Source organism: Octodon degus, unplaced genomic scaffold, assembly GCF_000260255.1.
Source record: "Octodon degus isolate 3935 unplaced genomic scaffold, OctDeg1.0 scaffold00020, whole genome shotgun sequence".
NCBI classification, from domain to species: Eukaryota; Metazoa; Chordata; class Mammalia; order Rodentia; family Octodontidae; genus Octodon; species Octodon degus.
In genome coordinates this window covers 360,240-372,912 of record NW_004524596.1, presented here as the reverse complement: position 1 = coordinate 372,912, position 12,673 = coordinate 360,240, and the positions used below count along the sequence as shown (strand labels likewise).

General features: G+C 41.4%; 1 protein-coding gene across 1 annotated transcript in view; it reads right to left on the bottom strand.

Annotated features, from left to right (window-relative positions):
- Slc30a6 (solute carrier family 30 member 6) overlaps nucleotides 1-11,240 on the bottom strand; it is a 50,942-nt gene extending 39,702 nt beyond the window's left edge. The window contains exons 1-3 of the mRNA XM_004627593.2: nucleotides 11,176-11,240; nucleotides 6,416-6,502; nucleotides 131-215 (exon numbers count right to left, since the gene is read on the bottom strand). Of these exons, the coding sequence (XP_004627650.1) occupies nucleotides 131-215; nucleotides 6,416-6,502; nucleotides 11,176-11,178 (175 nt within the window). The 5' untranslated portion in view covers nucleotides 11,179-11,240. The remainder of the gene's footprint in view (nucleotides 1-130; nucleotides 216-6,415; nucleotides 6,503-11,175) is intronic.
- Between the last annotated feature and the right edge of the window lie 1,433 nt (nucleotides 11,241-12,673).

Below are 12,673 nucleotides of genomic sequence, written 5' to 3'. Positions count from 1 at the left end.
ATACAGTGCTCGCTTCGGCAGCACATATACTAAAATCAGAATATACTCTATACAAAGAAAATACACCATTATTTAAAATCAGAAAAATAGAAGTCAAACTAGCTCTATAAAAATAAAATTAGTGACATACCTATACTATTAGTAGAACTGCACCACATAAGCAGGAAGCTGGTACATATCAAGTTTATTACACCAAAGAGCAGTATCTTCCAGGACTGTGAAAAGCAAAATCACTGTTATCTGTACAATGCTAATCCAGTTCACTGGGCCCATTCATGTTGCTGTAATTCACTCTAAGAATAAGCAGAACTTCCTTCAAAAACCTGGCCAGGTCACTGGTGTGGTGCTGTACACCTATCATACTAGCACTCAGGAGGCTGAGGCAAGAGAATACTGAGTTCAAAACCAGCATGGGCTACAGAGCGAATTCAAGACCAGCCTAAACTACATAGCAAGACCCTGTCTCAAAAAGAAAATCTCTATCTACCATGATTACCATCAACTAAATTATTATTATTATTTTTTTTTTTTGGTGGAACCGGGGATTGAACTCAGGACCTTGGGCTTGCCAGGCAAGTGCTTATTCTACTGAGCCATCTCCCCAGCCCCTATTATAATATTATTATAAAATACAAATCCAAAAGAATAATTTAAGAAGGGGAAATTTTAAGAGAAAATAAACCTTGACAAAGAAACTCCCAAATAGCTGAGAAAAACATGCACGTTGATCATTTTTTTTCTCCATAAATCTGTATGTAAAGGGGCTGGAGAGATGGCTCAGTGGTCTAAAGCACCTACTTGGAACAGGCTTGGCAAAGGGACCACGGTTCAATCCCCCAGCACCACATGCCAGCCAGCCGCGCCCCCTGGTGGGCTGAGCTGGCCACACACACACACAAAATAAATAAAAAAATAAATAAATATTTAAAAAAAAAAAGTTAAAATAAAAAAAAATCTGTATGTAAAGATAATGCTAAAGCAAATGAAGCAAAATGTTTGTAACTGGTAAACCTGAGTAAATGGCTTGATGGCATTCCTTGTCTCAATCTTGTAATTTTTCTTAATTTAAAAATTACATCTAACGAGCTAATCCCCGGTTCTGCCAAAAAAAAAAAACAAAAAAAAAAAAATTACATCTATTCCTGGGCTGGGGAGATGGCTCAGTGGAATAAGCACTTCCCTGGCAAGTGCAAGGGCCTGAGTTCAATCCCCAGTTCCGCCAAAAAAAAAAAAAAATTACATCTATTCCAACCCAGACTGATATACCCTGCAAAACTCTCTTTCAAGTTTAATGGAGAAGTGAAATACTTTCATGACAAAGAATTACTAAAGAATTTCATGATGACAAAGCCAACCCTACACAGACTACTAAATGATATTCTAGAGAGGGATCAAAATGACCACAACTCCATGAAAGAACAGAAAGAACCCACCAAATAGGGCAAACAATTACACACAGGAGAAAAAGAGATATTCAACAGCAGTCTTGCAATTATTCTGCTGTATACAGCAGCAAAATATTTCCATCAGCATACTCTACAAATGGACTTCTCCTGCACCCTAAGGGTAATGATTCTGTCTGGTTTTGCAGGGTGGATATCAAGGAAATAGCAGTAGCTCAGTCCCGCAAGTGACACCTGGCCACCAGTAAGCGTCATGGACACTGTCCACGTCCAACACATTCTAGAATTTTGTGAGATATCCTATCCCCAAACTGTGAGAAGTGCTGGTCATATATTTGCCATTCCAGTATTTTTGTTATGGTTTATTCTTAGTAATTCTTTATACCATTAAAACATTTTCTTAGTTGATATTTTTGTATATATTAACCTAATCAAATACTGTGTGAGTATTGTGAATTGATCACAGATTCATACATATGATACACTACATTCTGGCCTCTTAGTTGAACTCACAATTAATTTTTATTTTTGAATATAATTTTGAAATATTTTAAAAAATAATAAAATGCAATTACATCTAAATACTTATCAAAAAAAGGCAGTACTTTGGACTGGGGATATAGCTCAGTAGCCCAAGTCCTGAGTTTGATTCCAGGTACAAAACAAAATAAAACGTAAAAAGGCAGTACTTACTTTACCAAGTAAGTCATATAAAATAGGTCTGCAAAAGAGAATATTTCAATAGCTTAAAAGTTCATAGAAGACAGAAAACTTGACATAAACCTTGAAAAAAAGGATATAGTCAGAGAAAGAAAGGAGGGCATTCCAAAATAATGAAAGAAAAATCTGAAAGGGGTGAAGGTCTGGTATCTGGGAGAGAAACCACGACAACAGTGCAAATGTTCTGGAGCGTGAGTACCTGCAGGAAGACAGCTAGATCCCTGTGGAAGGAGTCTGGGGGGACATCATAAAGTGCTTGTATGATAAAAGAAATACCACTTATGACAAATAAAAATGGTTGGGCATGGTGGTGCATGCCTGTAACCTCAACACCCGAGACACTGAGGTAAAAGGATCATATGAATTCCAGGCCAGCCTGAGTTGTACAGTTCAAGGCCAGCAAGATGCTATCTCAAAAGCAACAATAACAAAACAACAAATAAGACTGAAAGTGACATAGTTTACATTCTGGCATCTTTATCAACAAGGGAGCACAGAAAGGTATGGAAGCCACTAAGAATGTGGCTATGGGCTAGGTGTGGTGGTAATCCCAGCAACCAGAAAGCTGAGGCAGGAGGAATGCCACGAGGTCAGCCTGGGCTACATAGTGAGTACAGGGTCAGCCTAAGCTTAAAAAGAATGTGGCTGCCATAATCCAAGTGAGAAATGATAGTACTTTGGTAGTGGCTTTGAAGGCAACAAACATGTTAGAAGAGTCTGGCCATTATGCTGAAAATAGAGCTAGCAGATTTGCTTATAAAATACATCTGTGGAATGAGGGAAGAAAAGGCATTTAAAATGACTCCAAGTTTTCTGGTCTAAATATCTGGAAGAGGGGCCAGCTAATGAAGAAGCGACTGAAGATTACAGTTCAGATTTGACTATTTTATGTTTGAGGTGTCTATTAGATATCCAGGCGGAAATACTGACAAGGCCACGATGCACAGCAATCAGAGTTGGGGAGAGGCTAGAGTCTGAGATATATATGGTGGCATCAGCATATCAATGGCAGTGACAGTTATGGGACCAGATGGTATTCCCAGATGTAAAATTAATGTGCAAGTAAATATGGACAGAACCAAGAATGAGGGTTGAGGATTTCCTAGGGAAGCCCGATGGAAGGAAATGCAGTAGAAAGGAGGTGAGGGCAGAGAATGATAATGATAGGCTACTGAATAACTTGGATAGAAAAACAAATAAAGGGCAGGCAGGAATGAAGCTTAGTGGTAAAGCACCTGCCTGGGAAGCGTAAGGTCCTGAGTTTAATTCCCAGCAACAAAAAAGAAAGAAGGAGAGGCCAGGGAGGTACCTCAGTAGATTAAGCACTTGTCTGGCAAGCACAAGGTCCTGAGTTCAACCCCCAGTACCACAAAAATAAAAGAAAGGAAAGAAGGCAGGTAGGGAGGCAGGCAGGCAGGCAAGCAAGCAAGCACAGTGACACTAACACTGGAACCAGATGATCTGATAACCAAGGTGGTTACTAAGTGACTAAGGTACTTAGTACACACTGTACAAAGGGATGGTCCAAGTCTCAGCCTGGGACAGAGAAGGACACTGAGAAATTCCATCATGCTACTCAGAATGGTGCAAAATTTAGAACTTAATGAATTGTTTATTTCTGGAAAGTACCAGTTAGTAGTTTTGAACTGCAGGTAACTGAGTTCATGGAAAGAGGAAGAGCAAATGGGGGATTACTGCAATTTTTTCGCCTACTACCTGCTCTAGTTACGTGCTTCAGTAAAGCACATGGTTAAGATAAGTGTTTTCCATCAACAGCACAGAGCTGTATGTATCTGTTCTAAGAGGTCAAACTAAGGGGATCAGAATCTAAGAAACAGATGATTTCTCTAATTTTCGATCTTTAATATGAAGGGCATGACAATACTTCCAACTGAGTTCTAACTATAGCCCAAGATTTTAGAAACCAGGGAAATAAGACTAAATAACTAAGAAAAGCACAAAACCAATGGCACTAATAGTACTTACTATACTCCATCAAAACTGCCTTTAGGGGGCCTGGCCCTAGCTCAGGCCTTTAAGCGGCTGCTTCCACAAAGCTGTCAGCCTCAGGTTGCTGGAGTTCGAAACTCACACCTCTCCCGCTGGCCAAAAGTGCCCTGAAGGCATTGGAGGAACCAAAAAAAAAAAAAACTGCCTTTATATAAATCTATTAATGAAGGACTGGTGAGACAGCTCAGGGACCGGGGCTCGATCCCTGGCATCACATGCCACACCGGCCCTGCCCCAGACTCGCCACCAAGACCAGGCATGGTGGCACACATCTGTAATCCCAGGGATGGGGAGGCTGAAAATAGGAGGATCACTGTGAGTCTGAGCTGCACAGTGAGACTCTATACCAAATACATAAAAATAAATAAGTAAAACCACTAAATATACATTGGGTGCATATTTTATATGCCCATTAAAAAGTGAGCATAACAGTCATAGTCATTGCCTTCACAGAATCTGCAATTCAGACAATACCAGAAGAATGAAAATAGCATAGTTAGGAGCTTTATATAAGTAGCCCAAAGGGCTACCAATTACATCTTTTTATTTATACCATCAAAACATGATATAATTTTCTTGCTTGAGAAAATATGGCTTGGGCCAGGGAGATAGCTCAGTGGCATAAGCACCTGCCTGGCAAGTGCTAGGTCCTGAGTTAAATTCCTGGTACCAAAAAAAAAAAAAAAGAAAGAAAAAGAAAAAGAAAAAAGAAAGAAAAGAAAAACCATGGCTTCATGGCTTAAGAGTACATTCTTTTAATTTTTTTTTAAAGTATTAATAAAAATGGAGTTTGGGGAGGATTACAGGTTAGCTCAGTTCTTTAAAGCGCCTACTTGGGGAAACCCAAGTCAGGCACAGAGGACTGGGGTTCGATTCACAGCTCCACAAGCTGTACCAGACCTGCCTTAGGCAGGCTGAGCTAGCCAAAACAAAACAAAACAAAACCAAACTTCTCCAATAAAAATGGAGTTTGGTGCAGTGGTACACGTCTCTAATCCCACCACTTGGAAGGCTGAGGCAGGAGGATCGCTGTGAGTTTGAGGCCAGCCTGGACTACACAGTAAGTTCAAGGCTAGCCTGTACTATACAGCAAGACTCCATCTCTAAAAATAAAAAAATAATAAAAATTTAAAAAAGCAACTATAACAAAAAGCATTCTCTTTGAAACACTTCAGAATTAGATAACTTTTAACTGACCTTGTTTCTTCCCACCAGAGCAAAACAAATGAACACCAAAACAATAATCTTACATTAAAAAATACTTATCCAACAAGGAACAATAAAAACTGCAGTAGGATCACTAGCAAATTTTTTTTTTTTTTTAATGTATTAGTACAGGCTCCACAGGGTCTCACTACACAGATTGGACACTAGTAATTCTCCCATTTTCAGCCTCCCAAGTGCTGGGTTTACAGGTGCGTGCCACCATGTCCAATCTCAGTTGCTCGTCTCAGCATACCCTGGAGGTGAGGCTGGCACCAATAACAGGATCTGCCTAAGCAGGGGCTTTTTTTTTTTTTTTTTTTTTGTAGGACTGGAGATTGAACTCAGGACCCTGCGCTTGCCAGGCAAGTGCTTATTCTACTGAGCTATCTCCCTGGGCCCTAAGCAGGTGCTTTAATCCACTGGCCAGCCCTACAATTTTTTTTTTATTTTTTTATTTTATTTTATTTTTTAAATTATTTATTTATTTATTTATTTTGTCCTGTCAGAGGTGAATATTCTATTGGCATCTAAATACTATAAGTGCCAAACAAATGTTTATTTATTTATTTTTTTTATTTATGCGTGTGTGTGTGTGTGTGTGTGTGTGTGTGTGTGTGGCCAGCTCAGCCCACCAGGGGGCGGGGCTGGCTGGCATGTGGTGCTGGGGGATTGAACCGCGGTCCCTGTGCTTTGCTAAGCTTGTTTTAAATAGGTGCTTTAGACCACTGAGCCATCTCACCAGCCCCGTACAATTTTTTTTTTAAAAAGGTGCCAAAAAGTTTATTTGAAAAGCACAGGGTAAATGGGTATAGGGGAGAAACCAGCTCTACAGAGCAAACTTGAGCCAAACAAAGGGAAAAAGAGGATAAAAGCAAAAATAAAGTATATGGGCTATTGTGGAAACTCATGAATGATAGCTAACACCAATTTCTTTTTTTGGTCAGAACCAGGGATTGAACTCAGGCCCTTGCGCTTGCCAGGGAAGCGCTTATTCCACTGAGCCATCTCCCTGGCCTCACCAATTTCTATTAATCTTAAAACTTACCAATTTAAATTGAGGTTAAGAAATAACTTACCCTTCGGTCAGCTGCTACAAGTCTAAATTCCTGTAGTAACTTGCCAAAAAAGGATCTTTGTGGTTTTCGAAAGAGATGAATTGTCCCCTTTAAAACAAAAAGAAAATATACAAATCAGCATCTAAGTATGTAATCTTCACAGTACCTGTTATGTTACATTACTAATATTTATTATCTCAATATCCAATAATACATGCCAACCACTTTCCTAGACACTTTGTATATATAAATAATACAAAGACCCTACAGGGTAAAAATAATTTTCAGTAAATTTTTTTTTGGTACCAGGGATCGAACTCAGTACCTTGTGCTTGCCAGGCAGGCACTTGGTGCTGAACTATCTCCCCTTACCCTTTTAGTAACTCTTCTAAAGTTACAAAGCTAGTAAAGAGCTGAGCAGGAATTGAAATATAGACATTTTAGCTCCAGTTTTCTTTTTGTTTGTTTTTGTTTTTTGTGGAACCGGGGATTGAACTCAGGCCCTTGTGCTTGCCAGGCAAGTGCTTATCCTATTGAGCCATCTCCCCAGCCCTAGCTCCAGTTTTCTTGTCTTTATTTTTAAATAGATTAAGCAACTTAAACCAGAAGAAACAGGGGGAAACATAAGGAAACTTTACCAAAGAGCTCTACTCAAAATAAAATGTCACCTAATTAAAACGAAATGTATCTCAGTAACTACTTTAAAGATAGTAACATGCAATGCATTTGCTATTGTTATTCTCCTATCATCTTATGAAATCTTTTTCACATGTCCCCCCTCAACTAGGGATTGAACACAGGTCCTCTTGCTTGCCAGGGAAGAGCTTATTCCACTGAGCCACCTCCCTGGCCCCTGTTTACCTGTAAAATTTTTTAAAAAGCAAAATGAAATATATGAAAGTTTGGACAACTATGATAATAAAACCTCTAAGGTTCTCACTTAGGCATTCAGGCAAAGTATCTTGACACCCTAGGAATCTCTAGGAGTTTATATTTGAAGAAAGTACGGCTATATAATTTTGTAATACTGGAGTTGGGGATGCAGTAGTAGAGACAGAAATCTTTATATGTTCGAGGAAGGCCACAGAGGGTACTGTGTGTGTTATTGTGTTAGTTACTCTTTTCTCGTTGCTAGGACAAATACCTGACACTCAAAATGTGGGAAGGAAAGGTTTATTTAACTCACAGTTACTGGGAGTTTCATGTTTAAAACAGCCTATATTACGTAGCAAGACCTTGGAGCCTTATTTGCTCAGGAAAGAGGGTCGGTGCCTCTGTCTTCTCCAAGCATCTCTCTGCCCGAGCGAGGCGGCCTCAATCACAGACACCACCCACCTACACTACAGGGTCTTGGGTGGAGGCTAGGGTGCTGCCTCATCCAGGATGACCCCTTCCACACCTTCAGAGAGACCACACCTGGGGGGGAAGCGCAAGACGCCAGTTTAATGGTTCTGTTACTCTGGCCCAGCCCCTCGAGCCCTGCCCTGGTCCTCTGGCCCCACCCCTCGCACCTCTTGCTGCTCCTCCAGCAATTTACATGAGGCTTGGGGGGGACAACTAGACACAAACCATAACAGTTATAATTAACTGAATTTGTTTACTGGTAATAAGGAACAATGCCAAAGAACTATGATTACTAACTGCTTCAGTTATCATTCAAAACTACTTAAGCCTTCACAGGCTGAAAAGTTTGGTCTGATCTTTTCTCGTTTGCAGATTTCCAAAAGCAAAACTCCACAGCTTTTTTGAGACACGGTCTTAAAGTTATATAGCTCACACTGGCCTTGAACTCACTATACAGGCCACGATGGACTGCAACACCTGCCTCAGAGGAGGCCATCACACCTGGCTTACAGCTACTTTTAATCAGACAACTTTGTCACACCAAAAGCAAGTAATTGTTTCTAAGACAAAATTTTCTTCACAGTTGTCAGTGGGTCAGGGAATAATTTGATCATTAACTGCTACATACTTTAAAATATTTGAATTTTTTACAAGACATTTTCTTTGATAGCAAAGGTGACAACCAAAATGTACTTCTGACTCACTGAAGCTGGGCAATTTGACTAGAAAACTGAAGCCCCAGAAAAGTACAGTGGAACCAGGGTAATTATGACTGAAAAAGTTTCAGATTCAATTCAAGCAGAGGCATGATCTTCCTACGTAGAGATTTTAGTAGTTATAAGAAGGCATATCTCATTTTTACAAACCTTAGACATGCCATTAGTTGCATTAAAATCCTGGGAAGGCAGAATTATGACAAATGAAGGGCCAGCCAGATAGCTCAGAGGATTAAAGCACCTGCTTAGGCAGACACGAAGACTGGATTTGATCCCCAAAGTGCCTGCCGGGCCCCACCCTTGGGGCGAGCAATTGAGACTAGGAGTGGTGGCAGGCACCTATAATCCCAGCACTTGGGAGGCTGAAAACAGGAGGATCACTGAGTCCAATCTGTGTAGTGAGACCCTGTACTAAATACATTAAAAAAAAATTATGACAAATGAAAAACAGTATCAGAATGTGAAAAATTCTCAATGCCAGGCCAGGTGTACAGAGGAACTCACTGTTTCAGTTACTTTACCTCTTTGCTTGAAATCATCGTAAGACACAGTAAATCGAGGCTTGCTTGCTGGCACAAACCCATAATCCTAGCACTCAGAAGGCTGAGGCAGGATAGTCACCATGAGTTCCAGGCCAGCCTGAACTACAGCTTGAGACTCAGTTTACAGGAAAAACACTGCAGCAAAAAACTTTTAAAAAGAAAGATAAACCACAAAAGTGTGGCTAAGTCTGAAATCCAAGTAAAGACTAGGGGGCTGGGGAGATGGCTCAGTAGAATAAGCGCTCACCTGCCAAGACTAGTGTTTATGTAATCCTAAAGCCATGATAAACTAATCCAATATAAAAGGAACAATGTTATTTTCATGTAAGGTGTTAATAAATGTTAGTATGTTCTTAAGTAATTATGTGTGAAGCTAGGGAGATAGGTCAGTGGCATAGGCACCTGCCTGGCAAGTGCAAAGTCTGGAGTTTGATTCCCGGTACCAAAAAAAAAAAAAAAACAAAGGTGATGTGCGAACTATTTTGATTTCAAGGATACAAAATGCTACTCAATAATTGTGATCTTTTGATAATTTCTGTTTAACTTCAGTCTTCATTTAAGTTTCAAGATTAAAACACTGGGAGAAAAGAAAAAAGTTAAGGACCTATAAGGGTCATACTAATAAGGAATGGAAGTAGGGGATAATGAACAATACAAATGGAACAGCATATTAAAAATGTCCCAGTCACACAGCATGTGCTGCAAACAATTCATCATAGCTCAGTAGAAATGAATTCTGTGTGTTTGTGTGTAGGAGGTTGTAAACGTCAAGATGCTTGAGTATGGGTGTTTTTGTATGCAATACTAAACAGTGGTGTTGCTGACCATGTGTACCCAAAACCCCTGCACTTGGGAGGCTGAGGCAGGAGCATCACCATGAATTTGAGGCCAGCCCGTGCTGCATAGTGAGTTCAAGACACACCTGAACTATATAAGGAGACCCTGTCTCAAAAAACAACAAAACTCAAACAAACAAGAAAGTGATGTCTTGAGGGATACAGAAACCAAATGGAAACACTTTAAGCAAGGGAGTAATAAAGTCAAATATAATAGTGTGTGTCTATATATGTGTGTCTATCTATCTATCTATCTATATCTATATCTATATCTATATATTTCCCCCCCCCAACCAGGGACTGAACTCAGGCCCTTGCACTTGCCAGGGAAGCGCTTACTCCACTGAGCCACCTCCCTGGCCCAATAGTATATATTGAAGCATACTTTGGGAAAAGCATAGCTGGATGCTGTGCTAAACCTAAACCCCCCAAAATAAAGTTTCACCCACTTTTCTTGTCTGCAAAGGATTATAGAAAATTTACAAAATTCGACCATATTCACTTAAGGACAAGATTCTTAAAGCGAGTAGTACTAAGACGCAGAAATATAGCCCCCTTCCTTTTCAGCTACCAAAAAATGCTCAATGAATTCTTATTCTGATAATTTCAAGAAGTGCACAGGACTTTGATATCTGAAATAACTATCTCTTAATATCACATAGAAGTGAAAGAGGGACAGACATGGTTTCTAAAGACCCCAAATGACTAATTCCTCTAATGAATTTTTGAAAGAAGACATCCCAGCAACCATAACGGGTACTGGGATCTTTCAATAGTTTCCACAAACACAGCAGCAGTGAGGCGTTCTCCCAACACCTTAACTCCGTGTAACGCCTAACTAACGGGGCCTTAGGGATGGCGCTGCCTTATCAAGCCACCCGCCTTTCAATAAGCCCAAGCAGAGGAGCGGGTCATCTGCCTTAAAACCCGACTCCTGGCCTCGTTTCGGGCGGCATTATTGCCGCCGCACTAAGCATCCTCCCAATACAGCAGACGTTGTTGCTGCGGACTTGCTTTCAGGTCTTTTGTTAGTGGTGTAACGGTGATGCCGTCTGAGACTTTTATTTTCACAGCAAGGAAATCTCAACAGAGGATAAGTCATAAATTCTTCAGCCCAGCCAGAGGCGGGAACGGGATCCCCAAAAGCCAGGAACCGGGTGAGGGACAGAGGGTTGCGAGTGAGCTGTGAGGAACCATTTGGGCGACAGTTCTCCGAAGGACCCGACCGCGACTCCGATGACCCCTCGCTGGGCCGCTGAGGCATTCTGAGGCCGATTCGAGACAAGACAGGGTCAAAGGCACCACCTATGACGGGATCCCTCATCCCCCGACACCCAACTCACCATGATAAGGAGCCACAGCTCCCGCCGGAAAACGCTCTGGGGGCTCGTTTTTCTCCAGTGCGGAAGGGGCGGGCCCTTGGGGCCCATTGGCGGCAAGGCGCGCGAGGGCGGAAGTGCGTGTCTGGCCTCGGGCCCCGCCCCCTTCCCGGCTTCCCCTGCGTCTGGCGGAAGCGAGGACTGCGGCTGGAGCAGTTCCAGCGGTGGCCGGGTGGATCTACACGTGACTTGATCCCCTGAGGCCGGTAGCACGGAGCAATTAGGGTTTACTTGAACGTTGGGAAAATTGTGCTAACTGCTAAAATGCTTTTACTTACGTTGTGTGGATTTAATCTGACGGAAAGAATAGTGATCCCGTTTAACAAGTGAAACGTGAAAGTTAAACTTGCCTAGTCATGAATCTAATTTGCCTTTATAGTTTTAAGTGGAATTTGGAATGTCTAATTGCAGGGTATTTCGATCTACCCCAAAATGTTTAAAGGGTCTAACAATGTTAATTTTATGATAAAGTAATGTTAACTAGAAAAAACTTGGAAAACAAATATTCGTTAAAAAACAATTTGGCATGTGTGTACAAGGTAATGGTCTTGTAAAACATATTCCAGGAAGAAGAAACGGGATAGGGCAGGTACCAAAACTTTTAAAAAATGTTTAGAAGTAGTATCAGGTCGGAAGGAGGACAGTACTTGCCGGGCGTGGTGGCTCCTAGTGGTAATCCCAGCATTCTGGAGGCTGATGCAGGAAGATCATAAGGAGTTGGAGATCAGCCTACACTTAATAGACCCTATTTTAAACAAAGCAAAACATCCCTCGTGGTGGGGCGCCCCTGTAATCCCAGCACTAGAGAAGGCCAAACTGAATTGCGTACCAAGATCCTGTCTCAGAAAGCGGGAGAGGGGGTGGGGGAAGGACTGTTACAAAGATTAACTGGGCGGGTCATTTACATAAAGTGCTGCTCAGGGAAAGTTTCTCTAAGGGGATGAAATTGAACAATGGCAAAAAAAAACCCAAAACAACAACAACAACAAAACCCTCAGATTTTTTCACCGAAGTAAAAAACAAGTAGGTTTAAGGCTGGATGTAGAGGTGCTTGCCTGTAACCCCAGCACTTGGGAGGCTGAGGTAGGAGGATCATTGCAATCGTTGTGACTCTGCCTCAAAAATAAAATAAAACAGCAGGCCTGTAGATCCACCAAGAAAACAAAACAGGCTCTCCAGTGTCCAAGAGGAGCATTAGGGGCCCATTGGCTGCAAAAAAAACCCTAATATATTCAGTCCCCTGTTCCACCAAAATAAAACCAAAACCGTAAAATGCAAAATGTGGAGTACTGTTTCTTCCGAATGTGTATTCTCACACCATAGAAAAGTGGAAAAAAGAACCAGGGAGGGCCTGGTGAGATGGCTCAGTGGTCTAAAGCGCCTACTTAGAACAAGCTTAGCAAAGCACAGGGACCGCGGTTCAATCCCCCAGCACCACATGCCAGCCAGCCCCGCCCCCTGG